The sequence below is a fragment of the Hesperophylax consimilis genome, chromosome 15, assembly GCF_061612785.1.
Source record: "Hesperophylax consimilis isolate HC1 chromosome 15, BYU_Hcon_1.0, whole genome shotgun sequence".
Classification (NCBI taxonomy): Eukaryota; Metazoa; Arthropoda; class Insecta; order Trichoptera; family Limnephilidae; genus Hesperophylax; species Hesperophylax consimilis.
In genome coordinates, this window is record NC_142850.1 from 18,832,100 (window position 1) to 18,857,871 (window position 25,772).

Sequence of the window (25,772 nt, forward strand, 5' to 3'; positions counted from 1 at the left end):
TTTCATTTGTTATAAATACCCGCAAATTACTTATTGTTATAAATTATTATAAAAAATAATACAATTGTTTCCCGCCTTTTATGCGCCATTAGAGAAAATGCAAGGCGGACTAGAGTACAGGTATGCGCGCACAACTGCCAAATTATGAAGTCACTGCTATCGCTAAGTAAACTTTGCAGTTTAAGAGTGCCGACGAGTGCCATCGCGCGCGTGCGCATACTAACTAAATTTTTGACGAGTGCGATAGCACTCGCGAAATCAGTTGCTGTTTAGCACGCTGTAGGGGAGGTCGCTCGCACGCGTCGCTAATTTTTTATCTTTCTACTTGTTACATAAAGTTCAAATTATAATATTATTACATAGTAATTACAATATAAGAAGGATTTAGGAAAAGAAAATTTTTAACTCAAAATGTCGGAATATGAAAATACTTTGAGTGAAAATGAACATTCTTCAAGTTGTGAAGAAAGTGATAGTGGGAGTGACATTGTGGTGCGCTCACACCGCGTAATGCAAATTTTGATTTATAGTTATAATAGTAACGATAACAATTATTTTGCTGATACGGAGGATGGGCGGAGTAGACGAGAGCGACAAAATGCTATACACTTATTTGGATGAACGAAGAACTCTCAAATTTTGGAAAAAGGTTGTATTTAGAAGGATGGTAGTGAATGCATATATATTGTATAGTGAGAAAAATATTGGCAAAAAAATGACGAGATTGAAATTTACATCGAGTATAATTGACGATTTAGAAGAAAAATGGTTTCTCCACAAGAATAGACCGGAACCTGCTACTCTGACTACATCTTCCCCTCAATGTTTTGGATTATAAAAGTTACCTGGGCGTAATTTACAGCGATGCATAGTGTGCAGCAGCAAGGATTACAGCCCTGTGAAGAGGAGCAACTTGATTTGCGCTGTAAGAAGGGGCTCCATGGAGTCTGTGCCGGAAAGCACACATGTTAATTTTTTTACTTTTATATTCCAGATTTCGTTATAATTTTGATTCACAATATATATTTCCATAATTTTCTTTGTATTTTATTATCCTTGTACAAGTTTTTATTAAGAGAACACCGAAAAAATTATAAAAATTTGATAATTTTTGGAAGAGATACAGTTTTTTTTCGAGACAAGGGTAAATGACATCAAAAACAAAAGATTTCTTAGGCATTTCTAAGAATAAAAGATGAGTAAAAAACATTGACACTAAAAGGGTTAAAATAGTCTAATCACAGAGTTTGAGGTAAAGCAACATACAATTCAGCAGTAACAATAAGTTTCATCAACAATCCCTGCCATTTTCAAACTGGCACGGCACTGATTTAATCAGTGATGCAACATTTGAATATGTAACTTTTTTTAAATAATAGTTTATAATATTTTTTTGCAATAAAATATCAATGTATATCATGGTCACCCTACATGTTTACCACATTAGGTACCATATAGGTACCATGGAAGTACCCAATTCGTAAAATCGTTAATGGAACAAAATTGTTCTTTTAATATATAATCTTTGTGTTATTTTTATTATTTTGTAGAATTCACCAGGACAAGCCTGTGTTGAGGTTAAAAATTCTAACGTAAATAAAGAAACAATAAAATGATCGGTACAATATTAACAACATATTATTATAAATAAATCATTTACAAATGCATTCAGGGTCGCTTGATGCCACTTGTACTGCAGTAAATTTAATTCTCCCGTTGGAACATGGTTTGTAATTTTTGGGATATGGCATCACTGGATAATATATTCGACAGCCATAAAAAATATCTAAAGAAGACGAAGCTTTTGACAGCTGAGGGTCGGCTCTGTCATTTTGGCCATATTTATAAACATTGATATAAAATTTTATAAATAGATGGATTTTGATGCTGACGAAGGTTTCCCTGGACTCTACAATGCAGAGTCCGGGAGAAGAAGTAACGAAAGTGATTGTAAGTATAGATTCCGGTGATATTTCAGTCTGCATATGAAGTTTTTTAATTGATTTCAAGTTGCTATAATATATATAATATCTATATTGTTAAGGAGTGGTTATTTGAACATTGTAGACAGCGACGGAGACCACGAGAAGCCGAGTAAGAAGGACCTCTTGATAGGCAGAAGAAAGGACAAGAAGGACTCAAAGAAAGACAAGGGATATGCTGCCCTGGCTGGCGACAGTTCACCAGAGGAAGAAGCAGAAACTAAGTAAACATCCCATAGTATTATATTCAAATCGGTTTTATATCTGATTTTAATATTTCTATGATCTTGTTTGAACATCTTCGTAGTGCCGTTAAATTCGACCTTTGTGCATGCTGAAAAAGCAGGTCATGAGTTTTATTATGTCATTGGTCGTGAGGTTTTTTCCGCATGTGCAGAATTCCGCCTAGGTGTTGCTGATCTTACGGGCAGAAATTCCGAACATTTGTTTGGAATGCAGTTTGAATTCTACCTTTGAGGCGGAGCTTATTTTATCCGTAATTTTGTTGACGAAACTGTGATGGTGTGCGCCTTTGATTCAAGCCTTAACTTATGATAGCAATAATATTATTACACTATCTTGGATATGGGTTTTGGTGACCACAGTTAGTTTTGAGTGCATTCACGCTGCAAGCATTTGACATAAGTCTAAGCCAGATTCATACCATACATTTATTACAACAACAGGAGTGTTATGTCTTTGGTAGCTGTCATCAACTATATTAATTCACCGCACTGCGCCTAAAAGAATTTCCCAAATAAGAATGGTTTTCTACCAATTATTTAATTTAATTTTGTAAAAATTGTAATCAAACATACTAATTTCAGTTATCTGTGCGTTAGTCCTGCGTGAAATCTGGCTCAATGAACTTAAATTTGCTATGAATTTAAGTGTATTTTTGAAAATTAGAAGTGATTTGTCAAGAATTCAGATCATCCTGTAATTTTTCACGGGTTTGCTCTAGTAATCAATAAAAATATGGGCCTCTCTTGATAATGTACCCGTTCCGAGGCCCCCATTTTACAGTTTAATATGGTTGTTTCTGTAGGTTAGGTTAGGTGGTTGTTGATAATTCATTGTCAATTGGTGTTTTTTGTTGTTGTACACGCCCATATTGATTGTGCATAGTAATTATTAACTTTTAAAATATTTTTTGTTTTTTCTAGAAGCCCTTCTAAAACAAAGAAAACAAAAGCCTTTAAATTTCCATCGAAGAGCAAGGAAAAGAGAGAGAAGTCTCGTGACAAGGAAAAAGTTGGAGAAAAAGATGTGAAGGAAAAAGAGAAAGAAAAGGAAATGCTAGAACGAGAAAAGAAGAAAGAGAAGCTCCGTAAGGAAAAAGAAAAGCGTGAAAAGGTAATGAAAATTTAAATGTTTTTATTTCTTTGCGGAAAACATTATTTTCATAATCATTTATCCAATTAATGTCTAAGATATTGTTTTCCTCTTTCAGGAAAAGGAAGAAAAGATCAAAGTGAAAGAATTAAAAGAAAAAGGGAAAGACAAAGAAAAAGACAAAGGAAAGGAAAAAGATAAAGAAAAGGTTAAAGAAAAAGATAAAGACAAGAAAGATAAGAAAGCAAGCAAAACCCAGCCCACCATTGCAGCAGGAGTTCCCTTTGAAGAAATATTCACTTTGGGCGGTGAGTGACACACAATATTTAACTTATTATATTATCATCCGGCTTATCTGCGTGAGCAACCTGTGCACGCATACAGGACAATTTTAACTGAGCGTCTTGAGCCGACCTTACAAACTGATGTTACATTTATATATTTTGTCTAGTCGCCTGCACAGGTTAAGTTAACTGCGCAGGGTCAATCCGCACCAAATCATCCAGAAAATTTTGGATTTGTCACCCACCATCTCAGATTTTGATGAAACTTTAAATTTTTAATCCTTCCATATAGATAAGAAAATATACCAAATTTTACCTTCCTACCTCAACTCGTTTTTTTTTTATGGGCAGTTGAAGTTTGGGCAAAATAAGCGTTTTTACATATTCCGAGCACTCCGGAAGAGCTTGTACCTTCAATGAAAAAAAATTGTATCTTTGTCATTTATAGTGCAAATGCAATGAAAATTTTCAATATTATCAAGAAAACTATGCTGATTGCAGAAAAAAATAAATAAACCCTTTACATTTATCTACTTGACTTTAAAAAATTACCAAAAGTAATTTTTTAAGTAATTTTTGGGACGGAAAAGGTACTTTACAAAAAAGCAATATCTCGGGAAGGTACAGTGTTAATGAAGTAATTTTTTTTTTTATTCATATCTACAAATAGCATAGAATCACATACAAAAATAAAATTCATGGCATTTTACTTGCTTCAATAAATAAAATCCATTTTAAACTTTTTTCAAAGGGTTTATTTATTTTTTTTTTATTCTTATCTACAATAAACATAGTACAACCTAAAAAAATAAAACTCCTGGTATTTTGTGTGCTTCACAGTGTAGAAACGTTTTTAAAATGAGAAATCTTAATCATACAGAATTGTTCCAAGTTTTTTAAAGTCTAGATACTGTATTTGCAAATAAAAAAAGTCAAACTTATTCGGTCCTTTACAACATGCTGGTAAGCTTGCAATGTAAGCTTAAGGCACCAACAAAATAATGTACCTTGTTCCTTACCCTGAATGCATACACCATAGCAATATTTTATAACAAGATCAACTTTTTAACTCTTTTCAATACAAAGTTAACTCTTTAAAAAACAAGCAGTTATTTTGTCCACACTTCCGGCTTACCTGCGTGAGCGACCTGTGTAAGCATACAGGACAAGTTTAACTGAGCGTCTGAAGCCGACCTTACAAACTAATATCATATTTATATATTTTTTCTCTTCAATGTATGGCTACATTATTTCTATTTAAAATTTGGGCTTCAAACTCTTTCAACAGCCTGCTAATGTTGTGGTTTTGTTGTTCGCCAACCTTTATTATTATTTCTTGTAACTGTAATTTACTTTGTTTGATCAAGTGGCCTAACGAATGTTGATTTTTCAAAATTTTTATTTCACTCTTTGCCCCATCATTGTTAAATGTTATGTGTATAGATTGTTAAAATTCATGCTCGTTATTAAACTTAATTTGTTTGTTCTTTGTGTCTGTAGTTATAGTTAGAAAAAGTTATGCCTTTTTCGTTTCACTTTTGGCACTCCAAATCAAAAGACGGTTTGTATAAATACTTGAAATCAAGCTTGACATTGACACTGCTTTATGTTGTTCTTAAATTATCTATTACATGTTGATATTTCTAATTACGTTATGTTGTATTTTATCAATTACATTACGATACGTCATTGCATTTTAACCTTTTTTTAGTTGCACAGCCCATCTTTGGAGTTTCTCTTGGTCTAGCGGTTGAGAGATCGAGGTGTCATGATGATACGAACCTACCTTTAGTGATACGAGACTGTATTGATTACCTACAGGTAAGATAATATTAAAAATAGCTTCCTTTGAGTCTAACTCTTTTTCCGTAGACAAATTCGAAATCATTTTATCGCCAATCGACATGAACTTCCATGAATGTGACAAACCTAAATATAACCTATAACCAAACCAATCTATACCACCCAAAAATAGCAATCCAACATCATCTTGTATACAAAGATATAAAATTATTCAATGATCTTTCTGTGGACGTAAGAACAGAAATTAATTGCGAAATATTCAATAAAAAACTTAAAAATTTTTTAAACACCCAGCCAAATTTATTGCATAATAACAAATTACATATTTTCTTATATTCATATGTCTAAATGCATTATGTATGTTTTTATAAATTTATACTATCTTACCTTTAAATGTAAGATGACTAACTATGTATAAGAAACGCCTAGAATAATTCAAATTGGAAACATTCAATTAACTAAATTATAAATAAAGGGGTAGAATCTTCCCTCTTGGCCACAATCAAAATCAATATCAATCAGCTGCCACTAAGAAACTACGAAACTTTCCATATTCCTTACCTAAGAACCAACTTATTTTATTTTATTATTCTTTATTTTGGCTTTCACCCATTAGGGGTGATCTTGGCCATATACAATTAACATTTTTCTTATTAACAATATCATCATAAACATAACATAATGTAACATAAATAAACCAAACATAACATAAACATAACATAACATAACATAACATACTTAACATAAACGGTACAGAGCTGGTAACAGTAGGTTATCACAAAATTATAAAAATAGGAACCTGTGTACAATATAAGTGGGCGCTTTTCGTGATTCAACCGAAGATTTTTCTAAAATTAGTAGCATTTTTTTTTAAACAGAACTATGAAATTGGCAATCTTATAAACAAACACAGCACATGGGAGTAAAATAAAATACCTCGAATCTCTTATAGCGACTCTAACTTGACTCAAATTTTATTCTAAATAAACTCTTTTTTTGTTTTGTTTTTACTTTTACATATTCTTGTGCACCGTTATTGGACAGTTGGTATTTCTTATTTGTATTTTTATTTAAGTGATGTTCCCTCCATCTGTTGTGCACATTAATAAAATAAAATAATATTAACACATCCATCAATTCCAATTTTGAAAAGTTCAGGTTCGTACATACATACTCAAAGCAAATTATGTTGTATATTGTGTAATACTTTTTTATAATGTTATAAATACATTTTTTTTAAATTGCCACATTTTCTGCATTGCATGCCAATGATAAAATGAATTATGTGTTGAATTTGAAGGAAAATGGTGTGCATTCGGAGGCCATATACCGAGTGGAACCAGCAAAGCAAAGGGTTCTGACGCTAAGAAAACTCTACAATGACAGAGAACCTGTTGCAGAGAAAGATTATGAAATACCTACAGCTTGTGCCCTTCTAAAACTATTCATAACGTAAGGCTTTATATTGTTTCATTATTTAAAAAAAATAATAATTTAACTTTTGTTACAACATGTAATAAAAATAAACATTTTGAGTAAGCCCTTTCGTACATTTTGTTTTTAGGGAATTGCCCGAGCCTGTCTTGACCACAGAGTTGTGCTCCCTGTTTGAGGATGCCTCTACAGGGCCCGCCGCCGCTCTTGCCCCTCTCATCGCCCAGCTCCCCACCTGCCACCGTTCCCTGCTCGCCTGGCTGATGACCCATCTGGCCAGCGTCATAGCCAACGAAAAGGTAACCAATACTCAAATCAGCCAATGGTAAAAGATGAAAGAGAGATGGGCCATGACATATTATTATTATTAGTATGAAAATGTGCGCACTAAAGTGTCTCCATTATCGTTCACCCATACTACACAGTGGCGCCCCATTTTGTTTCTATCTACACACCAAATGCGTAACTTTCATTATGCAGTTTTGATAGTCTTTCGACATGCTTCCATGCTATATATATATATATTTTTTTTAAAGAAAGACAAACATTCCCGTGTTACTAATAACCCGACAATATTTGAAAATCTCCTACTACCACCACAGTAAGCTGAAAATGTTGCTTGTGTTGTGATGGAGGACTTAGCCAGCCGAGGAATTGAACACACTACGCCTGGGTGGGACCCAAACGCCATGTCAACTCGGCCACCGACCGGTCAATATATCCCTTTCTTTCTATTATCTATGGCTTAAAGCATGAATTTAATGCCCAAAATAGACATAAACATTGGGTTTGGTAACTTACCTCTCCACCTCTTCTGACCAAGTTGAAGAACTTTGCGAACCACCTCTGGCGTGCTGCTTAATTTGTTTGTTAAATCACCCCAATTTTCTGATTGATTAAATTAAATCACTGAAGAAGAAGATAATACTGATAAATCTAAACGAAACATGAAACAGAACAAGATACAGAAAATAAAAAGGTAACATTCACAAGTGGGAATTGATCCCAGGATCTCTGTCTTACCGGGACAACGCCTCAATCCACTCGGCCATTGTGGCCTAGTTGTTTTATATTTCAACTTCGGAATTAACAATATCATCTTTAACCACTCAGAACATTAGAACGTCTTTTCACGTAAACGCGCGAGATTTTACAAAAATTGATTTATTTCCATCACTAGTATACGGATTGCCATGATTTAAAAAACAGAGTATCGATAATGAATAACGCTACGCGTCTGTATTCAAGAATATCTATGGAACGTAGAGGTGCATTATCTAAGCCGATTGAAACTGTCAAGATGTTTGTTAATAATTTATTGCGTTTCTAAATAATTTATTAAAAATATTTTAGTTTGGACGGTTAATATTTTGAGGTGACTAATAGTTTTTAAATATATTTCTTCAATATATAAAGTGTTATTCCTTCATGCTACTCAGAAAAAAGTACATTCTTCAAGGCTTTGAAATAATGGTAGGCGATTTTTACATATTTTTGACGTTTTCATAAAATGTATATTTAGAAACGCAAATATTTACGTATAACAACACAATGCGATAGTGGATTTCATAATCTTTCCAAAACATTTTTTAGAATGAGGCTACGTTTCCCAAAACGTGAGTTATGAAGATTTTAGTAAAACTCGTAAATAACACAAAAATTATCACATTCTGACAGTTCTCAAAGGGACACATAATAAATAAAATTCTATGTCTGAGAGGTTAACTAATTTGATGTTTCGTTTAGATTTGTTAGTATAATTTTCTTCTTCAATGATTAATGTTTCATTGATGGGTATAACCTTCAAAAAGTTATTCCAATAAAACATAAATTTCTGTTTAAATTTTCAGATCAACCGCCTGAATGTGCAGACTATAGGAACACTCCTAGGACCTACTCTGAACATGTCGCCCAATCTGTTGATCCTTTTTATCTATAACACAAAGATTCTATTTCCTGACACCAAATTGACCAAGTAAGTTTAATTTTTTTTTAAATAATTGATATTAGTATTAAATACCTAGTTTGGGGGGTATTTTAATAAATAAATAAAATATCCAACATTTTCACTTAATTTCTGTATTTTTGGCTTTTTTTTTTCAATTTTTTTTTTTTATCTTAGGATTGCGGAAAGACAATTTGAGAGGTTTGTTTAATGAAACAAACAAAATATTAATTAAATAAAAAATAAAAATTAACCAAAAAAATAATAATAATTGAGCTTATTAAAGTTGTAGTGAAAACACATTTAGGCATAGTCGACGATTGGTTGAAACTGCATCTGGAAGTCTATAGGTGTATTTTATGAGTAAATATTTTGATTATTCAAATGAAATCCCCAAGTACACTTACATTAAATAATAATGCCAATAATTGTTTTGATATGTACCACCAGAACCACACAGTTAAAAACAGTTTATTTATCAGCAGCTATTTTTAATGGGATGGAGGACTCGCTTTAGTTTAATCCTCTCCTTTCTGAATAATGAACAAAAAGATATTTTGTGAAATGGTTGGTCTTTATAATAATATTTAGAACTAATAGTATTATACAGGGTTTTCCAATAAGAGGTGTTATTTTGATATTCAAAGAAACTTTTCCCGTAAAAGATTAATGGTTTCGTTGCTTGTGTGGCACGTAGCGCCGTCTTGTTGAAAGTAAACGTTGTCCAGATCAATACCATCCAATTCCGGCCATAAAAAATCATTAATCATCTCTCGATAGCGCAATCCATTCACCATAACTGTTGCTCCAGCCTCATTTTCGAAAAAGTAAGGTCCAATGACTCCGCCGGACCATAAACCGCACGAAACAGTCACACGTTGAGAATAGAGAGGCTTTTCAACAATAACTCTTGTTTTTTCCGAGCCCCAGATGCGACAATTTCGCTTGTTGACGAGGCCACCGAGGTGGAAATGGGCCTTATCACTCAAGATGATTTTTCAATGGAATTCTAATAATTAATAATAGTGAATTTTAATAATTTCCATGCGTTGTTGAAGCGTGTATCGTTCCATTTTTATTAATGGCGTAGTTTCTACTTGTCAAATGTCAAAAAATGACAGCTTCAAAAGTAACATCTACCGAAATAGAGGGCTATTCAAAATAACACCTCTTATTGGAAAACCCTGTATTTATTAGACAGACTGCAAAACCGGTATTATATTTCCCTGAATATGCTAATGCAGATGAAATGAGGCTTAAAGGTAGCATTCATATAATATCAACAGCGCTTATTTATTCACTACTGATAAGAGTTTTATTGCCTTTATGTTACAAAGGTAGAATGGTAAAAGTGCTTATTTTAAAAATATGTATTTTATCGTAATGAATTTTACTATAAAATTTACACATGCATTATCACACAAAGAGTGCTCTCTATCCCTCCCAATACACTTAAAATACCATGGGAAATACAATGAAGCTCATTAAGTTCCCACACAAGAATGTCGAGTTTTTCGGTCACTTGACTGATACGCAAAAGTGGCCCAAGTAAAAATAATCCCTCATAATTATGTAAGATTATCCGTTGAAGTTCTAGGGTTTAAGGAAACTTCTAAAACATGAATTCTCCGTTGACAACATGAGCCTTTTAGTGCAATGTAATTGGGTATTTCCATCTGGTTCTTGTATGCAGTATTTTTCATGCAGCGTTTTACCTTTTAAAATATAAATGCTCCGTTCACAACCTGAGTGTTTTATTGTAATATAATTAGGTATTTCCTTCTATTTCTTATATGGAGTATTCTTCAAGCAGAATTTTCCTCCGTTGAGCACTGAGATCGGCTAGAAAAAGAATCTTTTTGTCTTTCAATGTGAACAGAAGAAAGTATTTAAAAAAAACACTGAAAACAAAAATAATCTAGAAATATTAATCACATTGGATTAAAACTGTAAAATAATCTAACGTGATGACTTCATTTTGTTTGAATTTCTATTAATAGAACCTGCGTATGTAAGATAAGGGTCCATGAATACATTATGTACTACTGGTGTCAAAAAGAGAATACAATATGAAGACCGGTCAGTAGATGAGTTGACAAATGCGTCAGGTTGCCATCCTTGGTGGTTGGCATCATGGGTGCTCTAGTCAAGTCCTCCACCATTGCATTGTAGATGTTTTTTTTATTTTTTAAATATTGTCAATTATTCATAATCTGGGAATATTTGTCTTTCTTTAAGAACAAATATCTCACGAACTAAAAGTTACTTTAAGTTTTATTGTTATTTTATGATTGTAAAAAGAACACGAAAAAAAAAAATGTAAGTTTTTACCTGTTGCAATAATTGATTACTGAATTGTGACCATTCTGTTGCAACAGCGTTGTTGGACTATGCTAAACAATAGTGCCGAGCAAATTGTCCCTTTAATAGCATTGCTTTCAAACCACTGACACATTAGTTTACTTGTTGTTAAACTGTTTCCAGTTCTATTATTTGTGTCAACATAATTTGAGTTTCATTTTGTATAACTGTCTTCAAATGTCTTCATTTCCTCAAATAAAGCCAAAGAGAAATAGAAGATCGGTTGTGGGTTTCTTCAATACACTTTTCAATAAAAGGTAATGTTATGATTAGATAATGATTAGTTAAAAATTTTGGTGAATAATAAAAAAAAATGCTTCGGTAAAATCGTGTATTTTACTGTTCTTGCCTTGTTGTTACTTATTGTCTAACACCTAACCTACGCACATTGGTTTTCTTAAATTTTGTTCACTGTTCTTTATGACAATAAATCATTTGTAAAGTCCATCGACTCGTTCTTGTGTTTAACAGTTCAGTTATGGAATGATGTACGGCACCCCTTTGCCAATGACGGGCTCTGAGGAAAATAATTTCAATCGGGCCTTATAAAAAAATAACTAAACTATCAACATCCCAACACCCGAACTGGCAGACCCCTAATATGGAATAAAAGAGTATGAATCAATATTTAAAAAAAAAGAAATCCTAGGCATTTACATACATGAACCAATAAATAAATACATTTTTTTCACCGTGGCAGAAATGGAACCCGTGATGTCTCATCTCATAATGTATTTATTTTTACTTCTTTTGAACTAACTAACTAATTAACCATCATGCCGTTTTCGCAGGGGTAGGCAGAGAGGATGGAGACTGCCCAACAACTCGGTCTCGCACACACTTACTTGCCTCATTCACATTTATATATACTCTTATACTATTCTGACTCTTGAAATGGCCCAACTGTATCTGATTCACCTGATCGTGCCATGTCTTTCTTGGGCGTCCCTGACTTCTGCTACCATTCGCATTTGCATCATATATTCTCCTTATACTCCTTTTTTCGCTCATTCGCTCTACATGCCCAAACCATTTAATCTTACTCATTACGCTTACATCAGCCTTGCACTCTATCAGATAACGGATCTTCACATTTCTCACACGATCGTACATGGTTACATGTTCTTCTTTTGGGTTTATAATAATCAAGTACCAAACTTATTTGTAAATATTAAAATACTTGCAAATCCTCAATACATTCTATAATATGTATTTTTTCGTAATGCTTTCGCACAAAGTATCGAATTCTTTAAGTCTAAACTTTAGGGCGTACAGTTTATACCTGCGTTGTGCAAGCGTGGTTCCCTACAGAACTTCGGGCTATCCCTTGTTATATTATAAATATATTGTTTATTGCCCGACCTGCTTTCAGTTATCATAATATTTTTTTCTTTACCAGATACGTCCCCCCGCTGACTTCTCTGGCCCCCATACTCCCGGAATCAACGGATGAAATAACAAAGGAATTGAGGAAGCAGGAGTCTCTGTTGAGTCAAATCCACGCAGAAATGCACGCTGGATTTGTCACACAGAAACGTGAAGAACAACTTTGGGAAGGGCAGCGGATTGTTACACAGCTAAAGGTCTGTACATATCTTACTTAAGGCGATGCACTAAGTCGTGTAATATTTTAAATTGAGCTGCTATCAATAACAACCCTTACGTAGATGGCGATAAGGTTTAAATTCCCGCTTAACACCATCCGCCTGTTTTGATTTATGCAAGAAAAAAACATGGCCAAAAAGCGCGTTTTATTTTATTTTGTGGATGTTCAGGAATAAATATTTAATTTTTTTTCGATCATTTTATAAATAACTTAATTTGCCTCATTATTCAATAAAATCATAACCGAAAATGGGTTCGGAAGTAGGAGATTTTGAACTTTAAAGCAGTTTTCATAGGCCTTATACATTATTTTTTTCTGGGCTTATAAAAAGACTTATCTAAAAAATACTCGATTATTTCAAAGGCCAAGATGTATTCTACTCGCAGTATTTAATTAAAGCATCTGAAACATTTCTAGGCGACCAAATTTTCAAACCAAAAACACATGATTTTGCATTACTACGTATGGCATCGCCTTCATTATTTTCAAAATATTTCAAAATCTGACTCCAGTGGCTCTGGGCAGTGGGACTATGAAAAAGTGTATTCATAATAATTGTATCAATATTTTATGTTTTCGAAGGTCACTACAAATGACCTCAAATGTCCTTCCTTTAAGCTTGTAACAAACCACGCTATATTTTCGTGGCTTGGCCTATTTCAACATATTACTCGCCATACATTCCCATTTATAGTTTACAGCGAGTGATATGTTGAAATAGGCTAAGCCATGATGCGTATAGCACAATGTGTCGCCTACCTTTTTTTTTTTTTTTTTTTTTTTTTTATAGTGAATACCTCACAAGAGTCCCAACTGCTCCCGTCTGGAGCCAGTGAGACTATGGCATCCCCAATTGGGGGATGTTGTGAGGCTGAAGGTAAGTGGGGAAGGGAAAGAGGAAGGAAGTACCTTAAGGGGAAGTACCTGGCTATTCAGATCTAGTCACTAAACACGGCTTAAGCCATTTGGAGCAACGTTTCAATTCTGAATGGTGGTCTTACACCAGGGCGATACTGGTAGTATCTTCCACTCTGGAACGTGCCGCAAATATACTATATATTATTTTAATTAATTAATTGTGAAATAACACAAATCAATCAAATAAAATTTATTTGCGCACGCCGGGTTCGAACCCGCGACCTTCGGAATGGCAGTCCAATGCGTTACCACTGGACTATGCCGGCCGTCACCTTATACTTTAGGAAGAATTTGACTATTTTAGTTTTATCTCCCCTCATCAGTTTTTAATTGATAAAATGGCCGGTGATACATAGCCAAATTAAATTAATTGTCATTTGATCTTCGTAGATTTATTGTGTAAATACAACTTATACGTATTCTGCTGGTTTTGTAATGTTTTTATTTTTTATTTTAGAGGAAACTACGATCTGTTCAAAAATCTACAGATCCATCTTGTTCCTCACAAAACCACTCCTCTCTTGATGAAAGACAAACCACCCAAGACGAAGACCAAACTGACAAACCATTGAGAAGCGAAACCAGCAGCGTCGGACTACACAGCTCCTCCGAGGAAAGAATTCAACCCCCGCCCAAACTAGTGGACAAAACTATCACGGTCATGGTAGAGCCAAAGGTAGTAACTTTTCCCGTAGAAAAGCTACAAGTCAAAGTGGAACCGAAGGTTGTATTCCCTGTTGAAAGCTTCGAAGACAACTTTGAGAACTACGAAGAAACTGCCGATCCACCCTCCACCAATAACAAGGAGATGACAGAATCCATCTATTCCATCAACTCAGAAACATTTGTAACTAAGATTGAGAAACCAAAGCTATCCAAAGAAGAACTGCAACTCATGAGGCTACAGTTAGAACACGCTGAATATTTACAACTGAAATCGATTCTCCAAGCCAAAATCAATTCGGAACGATTTGAAATTGTGAAATTAAGAAGTCACCTGGCTATTAAGAATAAGCAAGAGAACAATGCAAACCAGAACAATAACGTTAGAGAAGCTTCTGTTATAACTTACTCCGAAGCTGAGATTGAAGAAAAACAAAGGTTGGTGAAGGAAAATGCCTTGTTGGAGCAAAAGCGGCTATCATTGGCGCATCAAATATTCCAGGAAAGAACTTCTTGTATCGAACACAGAATACAACTAGCCATGAACGAAATTCTCTAATTCTAAGTACCCTGTTGCATAAATCTCAAATTATCGTAGTCATATATTATAATATTTTAATATAAGATTATTTTTTTTATCATTAGTGACAAAAAAGAAAACTGTTCATTGAATTCATTTGAAATATATAGCTTTTAAATGACCTATTATCACAAACCAACTTGTAAAAATTGATAATGATTAATTTGATGAATAAAACTTGAATTTATTGATGTATGTATACAGAAGCATATTATTTTCTAAAGTTATCAATTCCCTAAACATTCCTTCCCTGTGTTGTAAATAGAGGTTTCTAATTCTACCTTGTTTTCATGATGTTTTTTTCCCCCCCAATATACAGAAATTTAAAAAAATCTTTAAGTATTTCTTTTAAAGAAATTGATTGCAACAAAAAATATTTCTAAAATACGTATTTTTAATGAGATATAATTTTTATCAAACTGATAACATTGATATGACGGATCAGAAAAATAAATTGTTCAATGCGGAGTGTTTTCAGAACACTAATAAAATATATTTTTTAGATTATTCTTTGAATTTTTTCTATTAATTTTCTATTTTCATCATTAGAACATGGTGTTATCTTTGTAACCCTAATATCCATTTTCAAAATTTTATTATTATTTTGTTTTTAGATAAAATAAAATATATTTAATATTATCAATACTCTCTCCGCTCTGCAATCTTATACACCCTCCCTATAAATAAAATAAAATAATGGATGTGTATTTATATATTCATGCTATTATTGCATTGATTAGTGACAAGTGTATGTATCAGTGTTTAAAGACATATTGATATCAAAGATGTACCTTTTCATATCTTATCTGTGGTCGGTGGTGTCTATTTCATTACACAAACTTGAATGAGTAATCTTTCATTGCCTTGGATTGCTCCGGTACTATGTTGTGTCAGTAGTATATTGCGATCCAATCCCAGTTTAAGGTCAGTTCCTCAAAGTAATTAGTGAAGTGTTGTTTCTTGTTAATCACGTGAAATGAATGACCGAGAAGTTAAGAGGATGTTCGCCACAATGAATACTCTAGGTAATTCCAATTCACCACCGGAAGAGGAAGATTTCATTGAATATCGTTCCTCTAGTCGATACCACACACAGACCGCTTCCAATACCGGCGGAAAGTCTACAACCAGAGTAACAATGAATGAAACAACCAAAACACACTCCTTCCAGGGAGATACTGATGTATTCAAGTCTAAACACGTCAGTGTAACAACACCTGACAACATGTCCGGAGAAGAACTGTTTTTTACCGAGAATAACAGGTCACAAACACTGAGGAAATTGAAGAGCTCCTTTCTATCAAAGGTCCACCCAGCGGAAGAGCCCAAGATTGATCCATTTGCTAAGTTCGGCACGCGCTCACCAACCTCGCTAACCGACGCTAGCAGTTCCCAAGAAGAGTCCGTCATTGAAATCCACAAGTTTCCATTTGCCGAACCCTTCAGCACACCAAACTCCATCAGGAAAGAAAGGGTTACTTATTCTACCCAAGTTAAAACCACCAAATCCAACGGACAAACCAAAGTCGTAAAAACAACAACTAAGGACGAAGGTGATTCTCGTTCGGTAGAAATAGAAGAAATAACCACTTGTGAAGAAGATTCTCCCAACAAAGTTAATAAGCTTATGGATTAGGACTGAACATTGTTTAAAATTTCACATCTTTTTACAATAAAGAACCACTAAGTGTTTCATATACGGTGTTATTTATTTTAAATATTATATTAAATTCAATATTTTACTTTTTTTTCTTTTTGTGCGTATTAATTCAATGCGTCATAACTTGAGTAGATGTTTAACTAATGAATTTATAATTGACCCCAATAAACATTTCTCCTTGTACAAGATTAATAATAATTAATAGTATTATTTGTCCTTCATATTCAACTTCAACAACTTGGAGTTTGTTGATAATTTCATATTAATAATATGTTGGCAGCTGTTTTGTAATAATTACTAACTAAGTAATAAATAAAATGAAAACAAAAATTGATTTTTTTTTTGCATTGTGTTTATGTATTTATAAAAAATGTCTTTACTGCATACAAATTTTATTCACTTTTTATGCTGGTAACTAAGAAATAATATTTTTTTGTTTCATGTTAGTGGTGCAATTTTAAACATATATTATTTATAATGTTGATGACATTTTCTTATCAGTAAGATATCAAAAAATATCTGCCCACCATGAAGATAAAGTATAATTTTCTAAAAATTTGGTAATTTATCTATATCTGGGTTTTAAAATTGCTAATCTATTAACATTTTTTTATCTTTACGGAGATAGTGTAATATTTCTTACTACCGTTGTGTAAAGTATATACAAAATAAATTAATGTAGATAAAGCAAGAAGAAAATTTGTATAAATTAAAATAAGTACACAAAATATGGAATAAATTTTGTATAATTTAAAAAATATATATATTATTTTTTTTATTTCTTGATGAATGGAAAATTGTAATATTATGAGTGATTCCGTTGACTTTTACTTTTACTTTTACATTTAATAATACAAAATTATTAAATGTACTATTATATTGCAATTTTCGGCCTCGGGTCGGAAGGAAGTTCCGATACCTGGGAGTCATGTTGTGAAACCAGGAAACATCTCCAAACACTAATGACAATCCTGGAGAAATGTATTAAGCCATTGTACGCGCACCACACAACAGTTGGTTTTCGAGTGGCCGTGTCCCATAAGCAGACGACACAACAGTTGTCTTGTGAACACTTACAAATGAAAAAGTGCTGCATACAGCGACACCTAGCATCCGAACGTCACGCGTTTAAAGAGTTGACGGGACCAGCTACTATTGAATAAGATTAAACATGGGAGTTAGCACAACGGATTACTAGCGGAAGCTATGTAGACTATCTCCATTTTAATTTTGGTTTGTTTTTTCTAAAACTCATGAAGATTTTCAGCAATTTGGTGTTTTTGAGCGTCGAAAAGTCTCATGCAAAAAGTGATTTTTATTTTAAATAAAATTTAGCTATAAATAATATTCTTAAATTTAGATTTATGCACAAAAAGTTACAAGTTGACACTGATCATTATATTTACATACAAGTAAAAAAAACTTTTGGAGACTGTAGAATAAAAAATAAATAAATAACATTAAAAATTGTACATACAAATTATTCTACAAAATGTTCACACAAGTTAAGAGTGTGGGAGAGTGAAGATTGAACAGAGGGCCGTTCTTTCTCGCCCCCCTTAATGGCTCTTTGATATTCCATTACCTACACCGTAACTACCGAGAATAATACTGCTCTTCAATATTTCGTATCTAGAATCAATCTTCCCAAACACATAAATAAACTTCAACAAGTGGAATGCATTGAAAAAAGAATTCAATAAATAATCTAACCAAGAAAAAGTAAATGAATTAAAAAGGTGCCAACTTTAAATATGTCAAAAAATTTACAAAAGAATTGAATCCTATAATTTCTATACCCGCTATATCAGATTTTTTGACAAAATGATCTGAGTATGACATCTTGTTCACATTTTTGCGAGCAATAAGAGGAGCCTAAAATTGAGTTTCAAAACCTCCTTATCACGACCAAAAACCATGTTAAAACTGCGAGTGAGAAACCAAATCCGCTATATCGGATTCAACCAATCACAAGCAGTTATTTTGCCAAAATACAATATGGCCGCCACGCTCGTGTGTCAAAATGATCTACGCGTGTGTTTCTAAACCCGCCATGTCGGCTCAGTTGACTTTCAAAAGCCTCTATATCACGAAGTGAGTATCAAAATCCGCTTTATCCATTTTATTTATCGAAATTACTTAATTATTGCTAGACATATATAGAAAATTAAATGCTTTTCGAAATTTTATTACTCCAATTCATTATATAAAAAATTGTAATGCAATTACTTATGTATGCTAGAGATGTGACAGTTTTTTGCGGTTTTCTCCAAATCAATGAAAGTTGATATAGCGGGTATAGAAATTACACGACTCAATTGATCTAAGCGTAAAAGTAAATAAATTAAAATAAAAACTTAGTTCCTAAAATTGCTTTTTAAAAGCGCACATTTTAAATAAGCCAATAGAATTTGCTAATGAATTGATATAAGCATTGGTTGTCAATTTGTCAGTGCTATATTATTGTTATCGACGTCTAGTTTTTTTACAGCAGCCTCCAAATTGAATAAATGTTCGTCGACGACTCCAGGAGCAATGAGTCGCATCGCTGAAGCGAGTCTGTAGACGTATTCTTTGTTGGTTCCGCTAGGACCTTTGCACCGGACCACTTGGGTGGCTATGGCTTCGATGCTTGCTTCTCCTGTAAAATAGAAATGTAAGTAGGATGTTAGGTGAGTGGTAAAGAAGGATAAAGCAGATAAAATAGGATTCTATAATAAATTTACACGAGACGGCCAACAAAGACATTTGATGTTCCTTAGGTGCAGAATGAATAGATTTCATTGGAACGGTAAGTAGACAAAACAATTCTTGCATTTAGGTCGTCTCCTAATTTATTTTAATTTTAATGAGAATGTATTATGTTTAACCTATAATATATTATATGATATTTTCAAAAAATCATTTCTGTGAATATTAACTAGCTATTCTGAGAAAACTACTCATGGTAAACTATACACTATTTTTATAAATATATAAACACATTATCTGATAAAACGGTACAATTTACAAAACAAGTAAGTTATGACGAAAATATAATCAGCTGGTGCACCGCGATAATTTAGGTAAAATGTGTACAATGGTGTCTTGTGACGTCACACAAGAGACGATTCTGTCCAATTCATAATTCGAACCGCCGCGTACGTACCGTGACGTCAAAAGCTTTTCGGCCGGCCGCAAATATCAACATTCTGATGGCTTATGAATATCTTCGCTACTATTCGGTATTTTCAAAAAATTCAAAAAGTTTTTTGTCAGGATGCTATAATTATTTTGATAAATTGTAGTTGACGACCTCATTACACAGAGGTTTAATAAGTAGAAATCTTATTTCTTCACTTTTAATTTGCAAATCTTATGGGATGATTAGGGCCGGCTAAGGTAAAGGTCATAAGTAAAATAACAAAACATGTTACAACTAATTTATACAAACTAGTACACAAGTACTGTCGATAATTTAAAACCGTGATAAAAGCCGCAGACACACATGCTAGTAACTCACCCAAAAGCATGCCAGTAGCGGTCTTCAACGTGCCAGCGGCATGTGTATCGTGTCGTTGCTATCAACTCACATGCTAGTAGTTCGTATGCCATTGAATCGAATGGTGTTTGATTTTTGGTGTGACAGTGTTCTTTGGTGGGGGGAGTGATTTGGAATGCGAGGCATGTCTGAATGCGCTCTGCCAGTAGATAATATTGGGTTTTTTGGAAATTTCTTTCGCAATCAAAATGGCTCGGTGGGTAGATGAAAGGACTCTGAACTTCATTATGCACATGCCCTGTTGGCATGCCAGCTACTCGCCAAAAGCATGCTTATTCAATGGAATGTGTATCCGCAGCTGTAAACTAACTTTCAAACTTAGCTAAAACTAAAATAACTTTCTTAAAAAATGTGAAATAAACCCCAAGGTATCAGAATCTTGCTTAAGGTTAAACGCAACGCTCGTTGTATTCTACGTGTTCACAGATGGCGTTAATTAATTAATTTTGTTTAAATACGCTTTTGCAAGGTATTGCTTTACAGTATTAAGACAAATTATTTGTTTGCGCCCTCATATACGCAATATGAATATGAATAAATAGTTTTGTCCATATAAAAACTCAATTCTATCGAGAAAGGCATACAAATACAATATTGGATTGAATCATCGGTAAAATATTGTATTTGTGTGCCTTTCTCGAAAAAATTAAGTCTTTAAACGAACAAAACTATTGATTCATATTCATATTGCGTATATACGGGCGCAAACAAATGATTTGTCTTAATATTGTAAAGCAATACCTTGCAAAAGCGTATTTAAACAAAATTAATTAATTAACGCCATCTGTGAACACGTAGAATACAACGAGCGTTGCGTTTAACCTTAACCTTTAGGCTGCGTTCAAATGTGTGGGTGATTTCAGCCCCACGTGGCACATTTTTTCATCTTGTCTCGCCGACCAATAATCCTTTTTAAAACTCTAATTAAATATATTTCCCAATTTTTACCATCATAATGAATGAATAATCATATTTTTTTAAATATTAATCATTTAAAAAATCTGTCATCTGGTTAGTTAAAATATAATATTTACAGCCGTTATAACGATCACGGCTATAATGAGTAATTACAAAACGATATTTTAGTTCAGCCTTATCTTCATATAATTGTTGACTGTTATTACGAGGTCGATTCACTGATATACCGAGCAAATATTTTTGTCAACACAATTCTGAATACATGAATGTGTCGTTGGGTCTGAAAAAATAATTGCGAATTATTCAAGAATTTCCTATCCCATTAGGGACGGACACATATTTTTATGGCACTACCTGTATAAGATTATCACCTATGTCAACCATTGATATCCATCAGGCACAATGTAAAATTGTCATAAAATCTGCGAAAGTCATGTGATATTTGAGCTTCGCAAATTTGTTCCCTTTTTACGTCTTCTTTTGTATTACCATTTTCATGGTCAATTTTGTTTTAAAAACCAATAAATATGTTTATGAAGGTACCTAGTTACGAGTACCTACATCCCCTGCACGGGTAAATTTAAGATAGTGATGAATAACATTTTCAGCAGCGGGGCTGCTTTGCCTATTTTTCAAACAGGCCGCGACCTACAAAAGGATTTTTTTGTTGTTTTCATTAAGGAGGAGGAGGGTTGATTTTTTTAAATTTCATGTTATGCAAACCGGTTCTTAAAATTTGGTGTCATTTAGGGAACGCAGCGTAAATTAACCAAAACTCTATAAAAAATGTTCTCAGCCAGGATTTTCAAGAATTACCCCAAACATTTAGATTTTTCTCTATAGCCAAGTGGGCCGCAAGAATGAGGCCGCGGGTTGTGCATCACTGGTTTGTGACAAGTAAAATTTTGCAGCCGAAAACCAAAACAATCCAGCGAGCTAGTTATTTATGGCAAGTATGATTTTACAAGTGGTAGGTACAGTGCGCACAAGATAGTGATAATAAGATAGACAGTTTAGTGATATTTTTCTTGGAAGCCGATGATAAAAAAATGATAAACAGACGATGATAGTTTATAATGCGTTGATTGTTTTGAAGAGGAAATTGAAAAGCATGAAAGCGAAAACTTTAAAACATCATTGATAATAAATTTGAGTAATAAAAAATTTATTTTTTGTTTTTAATGGAAAAAAAATGTTACCGGACAGCAAAGCGCCCATAACATTTTTTACTCCAAATGTGCTGAGGAATAGCTGGTTAAAGTTTGTCGGGTACTTGCCGATACACCCTGTATAATACTTATAATCAATCGTGTTTCGGAAATTATTTTACTTGCTAAAAAAAAACAGTTAAAAATATTATCTAAATTGAAGATTTTCATCGATTGTATTATGAAACGTAATGCATAACAGGGTTGCCATTCGTCACGATATATTGGGACTGTCACCGTTATCAAGCTCTCTATCCCGAAAAAATCTAAAATGCCCTGACAAAACCAATAATAGTTTGAAAATACACATTAGTGGCGGCTTGTAACTTTTGGGTGTACTAGAGTGCTAATATTACAAAAAATGGCATTATTATTGATGTTGTTGTAGCTGAAAACGATATTTTGTTTTTTTTTCGATAATTTGATTTTTTTGTAGTAAGATTTTCAGGAAATTTCAGTTTGTCCGTGCGCCAAAAAATCGAGTTTTCGAAAAAAACTAATAAATGATTTTCAGCTACAACAACATCAATAATGCCATTTTTTGTAATATTATCACTCTATTACAACCAAAAGCCACTGCATATCATGATTATTCTTAGATATTTAAGCTTTCTAAAGTTTCCCCGACATGAAAAAGAGTGAATAATAAATATATAAAAACATCATTATAACTGCTATTTTTGTATTGGAGACTATCGTCACTTCAACATGTAGGGATGTGTGGGAGGTTAGTGCAATAACCTCCCCACATTCCGGAATAAAGACATAATTATATTCAGTATTTTTTATACTATACCAGCAAATGAGATATTCTCCTCTGTGGCCACATAAATAGTTAACTTAAAAGGTTTTTCTATGAGTTTGTTTTCTGGATGAAATAATACGCTGTCCTTGACGTATCCATTCTTCTCTCTAAAATCCAGGTGGTCAAGTACTATCTCTTTATTGTCATCGCTAATTTTATAGGCTACACCCCACACCATGTCATCTTCACCGGCTGGTAATAATGTCACTACTCTGCCGGGCTGAAAGAAAAAATATTTAATTAAATAAAATAAAAACGTGACTCTTTCTCCATTACTTATAATGAAAAAAATCTTCACATCCATGCTAGGTAATGAAGCATAATGAATATGATAGTCATTCAACTGTAGACTTAACTCTTGGTATGCTGATGCAAAATTCTCGCCGTGCGCCATCTGATTCTATTTTCGTCAATTTACAAAATTATGTTTAGGTAAATTATACTGTCTTACCATATAACGTGTTTATATATATCTACTGTATTAGTTTCCCCAAAATAGCTGGTTATATTCAGAGAAATGATTTTTTAAATGTATTTTTAAAGATATGCTGGCGTTCAAAGAATAATAAATAAGAGTTTAAATTAACGTAATATGTTCAAAGACGAAATATTCAAAAATTCAAAACAGTCTAGCGGTAGTTGTTAAATATTTTATATATAAAATTAGTCTTACATAAAAAAAAAAAGATTTTTATTACGTTTCAAGAAAATTATAATAAATTAGTTGGTCAAAATATGGGTAAAGTCGAATTCCGCTTTATGCAAATGCTCTTTAATAAAATAACACTTGATTTCAATATACCTATCTAATGGAGACAACTATTTATTTAGGGAGAGATGTAGATATGCACAACTAGGTTACTACTTTGGGTTATTTAATAATTTATGCTTATTTCATAATCTTCAAACTTAACTTTGATTGCGAAAAAATGGAACTTTAATGCAACTTTTACCATCTTCTCCGACATAAATATTTGTTTCTTGTAGTAACCAAGGGCTATTTACAGATTTAGGAAATGAAATTAAAAGAATTTGGCATTCTCAGAATATAAAAATATTACCATTTGTTATTTCGGCTACTGGCATTATACCTAGCTCTCTCATTCAAAATTTAGGCGTATTAGATCTGTCAAAGAATTTATACATAAAAATGCAAAAATCAGTCATTTTAAATACATGTATGATTACGAGAGATTTTATCAAATATTTATATTGAGGGATCAGTAGGATTTATAGGTCCAATTGGAAATTCTACCGAGCCGAACCCTCTGATATGAAAATATCTGGAGTCGGTGAATTATTTTCCCATTTGATCTCTGGTGATTTGACGTGTTGTATTTGTATTTATTATACTTTTATAATGCACTTGCATAATGTGGATTGACTAGATGATCATTTGTGGAAAAGTGTGTGGAAGGGTTGAGTTTTTCTTGTGGGGAAGATTTCCCGGACATAAAGTCGGTAAATATTTTTGAGGCAGAATTTGACAAGCTTATCGAATTGTGTAAAGTGGACAATTACACAGAAGAATAAACGAAAGTTGAAAATATTACCGTTTCTGGAATGCCACGGTGATCTATACTGTGCTGGTAAAATCGTCTTACATATCCTTTAATATATCCGACAAGCTTACGTTCATATGGGAAATCTACTTTCCAAACCAACGATCCATAGCCAAATATCCACATGTTACTTTTTTATTTTTTTATTATTTAAACTTAAGGACACTATTTTTCTACGATATTTTCATTTCAAATTTTGACACAAAGATTATTCAAAAAGCGAAACGTCAACTTTGTTTTGTTAATAAAAAAGTATTTTAGTAAGTAAGAACTGGCCAAAGAAAGAAGAAAGTCTCCTGTCACTTTAAAATAAAAGAAGAAGAAGTTTTGATAGGCAATCTCAAATGTCAAAAGTGTGAATGGTGTGTGATGTCAATCGGTTATTTTCGTTAAAAAAAACTAATAATATTGTGTTGTTTAAATAAAATTCAATTGCTATCGATTGAATCTGATTGTGAGTTACTTAGCAGACGGGATACTTAGAATTTTGGGTAAGTTATGATTTCTAATCACTAACAATAGGTGTGTTTATTCGTGTTCCTAAATTGTTCTTAAATGAAAACTCAAATATATCTGCGTTTATGACCCGTTATGTTACATTAAGATTTACTATAAACATCCTTACAACTTTAAATTAACATAATTTTTTTGATTTGCATTGTTTTTTTGTGTTATTATTCTTTCAATGCAGAATTAAAATACGACCACGCAACCGTTCTAATTGATCAAATTGTTTAGTTGATTACCCCATTTTGCAGCTAGCTTTGCATAAATTATTATTTGCACTTTTAAATTAGCCAATAATGCAAAATGTATCAACAATTCGTCATCAAAATTAGCGCAATTATACCTCATGATTCACTTTCTTTACATTATATGGGTTTGTGAGTGTTTTGTGTCATGCATGCATCATTTTATAAAATTTCCCAATTTGTGTTCTAATATTGTTTCACCATTTAAGAGGTTAAATGATTGTACAATTGATTGTAAATGTTTATAAATATTGCTACCTCTTGTGCATTTTGTCATATTTCGGAGGTGTTTTTTATTTACTATAAATACAAATTTGTTTTTCGTTTATCATGTAAGCTCGTTTAATCAATTTATATTGAAATACACAGCGTCTATGAAGGTAAGCACCACAACCATGCCATATTGTTATATGTA

The 25,772-nt window shown here is 32.9% G+C and overlaps 2 protein-coding genes across 2 annotated transcripts; one reads left to right on the forward strand and one right to left on the reverse strand.

Moving 5' to 3' along the window:
* The first annotated feature begins 1,721 nt into the window (after positions 1–1,721).
* Positions 1,722–15,151, forward strand: Rlip (Ral interacting protein). The gene is made up of 10 exons (XM_089640018.1): positions 1,722–1,950; positions 2,068–2,206; positions 3,149–3,338; positions 3,436–3,625; positions 5,313–5,422; positions 6,705–6,856; positions 6,969–7,137; positions 8,689–8,813; positions 12,544–12,727; positions 14,126–15,151. Exons 1-10 carry the CDS (start codon positions 1,875–1,877, stop codon positions 14,888–14,890), a joined length of 2,100 nt encoding a protein of 699 aa, XP_089496144.1. The 5' UTR covers positions 1,722–1,874; the 3' UTR covers positions 14,891–15,151.
* A 1,999-nt stretch (positions 15,152–17,150) lies between these two features.
* Positions 17,151–24,759, reverse strand: LOC149417425 (putative glutathione-specific gamma-glutamylcyclotransferase 2). Its single transcript, XM_089640019.1, has 3 exons — positions 24,597–24,759; positions 23,035–23,263; positions 17,151–19,212 (listed from the first exon to the last, which is right to left on the reverse strand). Exons 1-3 carry the CDS (start codon positions 24,729–24,731, stop codon positions 19,013–19,015), a joined length of 564 nt encoding a protein of 187 aa, XP_089496145.1. The 5' UTR covers positions 24,732–24,759; the 3' UTR covers positions 17,151–19,012.
* Between the last annotated feature and the right edge of the window lie 1,013 nt (positions 24,760–25,772).

Excerpts from the sequence above, each read along its gene's own strand:
- LOC149417425 (XM_089640019.1), bottom strand. The coding sequence starts at position 24,731 with ATGTGGATATTTGGCTATGGATCGTTGGTTTGGAAAGTAGATTTCCCA. Across the intron at positions 23,264-24,596 it reads ACCGTGGCATTCCAGAAACG|CCCGGCAGAGTAGTGACATT; the intron begins GTAATATTTTCA and ends TTTTTCTTTCAG. Across the intron at positions 19,213-23,034 it reads GGAGAATATCTCATTTGCTG|GAGAAGCAAGCATCGAAGCC; the intron begins GTATAGTATAAA and ends TCTATTTTACAG.
- Rlip (XM_089640018.1), top strand. The coding sequence starts at position 1,875 with ATGGATTTTGATGCTGACGAAGGTTTCCCTGGACTCTACAATGCAGAG. Across the intron at positions 1,951-2,067 it reads AAGAAGTAACGAAAGTGATT|ACAGCGACGGAGACCACGAG; the intron begins GTAAGTATAGAT and ends TGAACATTGTAG. Across the intron at positions 2,207-3,148 it reads GAGGAAGAAGCAGAAACTAA|AAGCCCTTCTAAAACAAAGA; the intron begins GTAAACATCCCA and ends TGTTTTTTCTAG.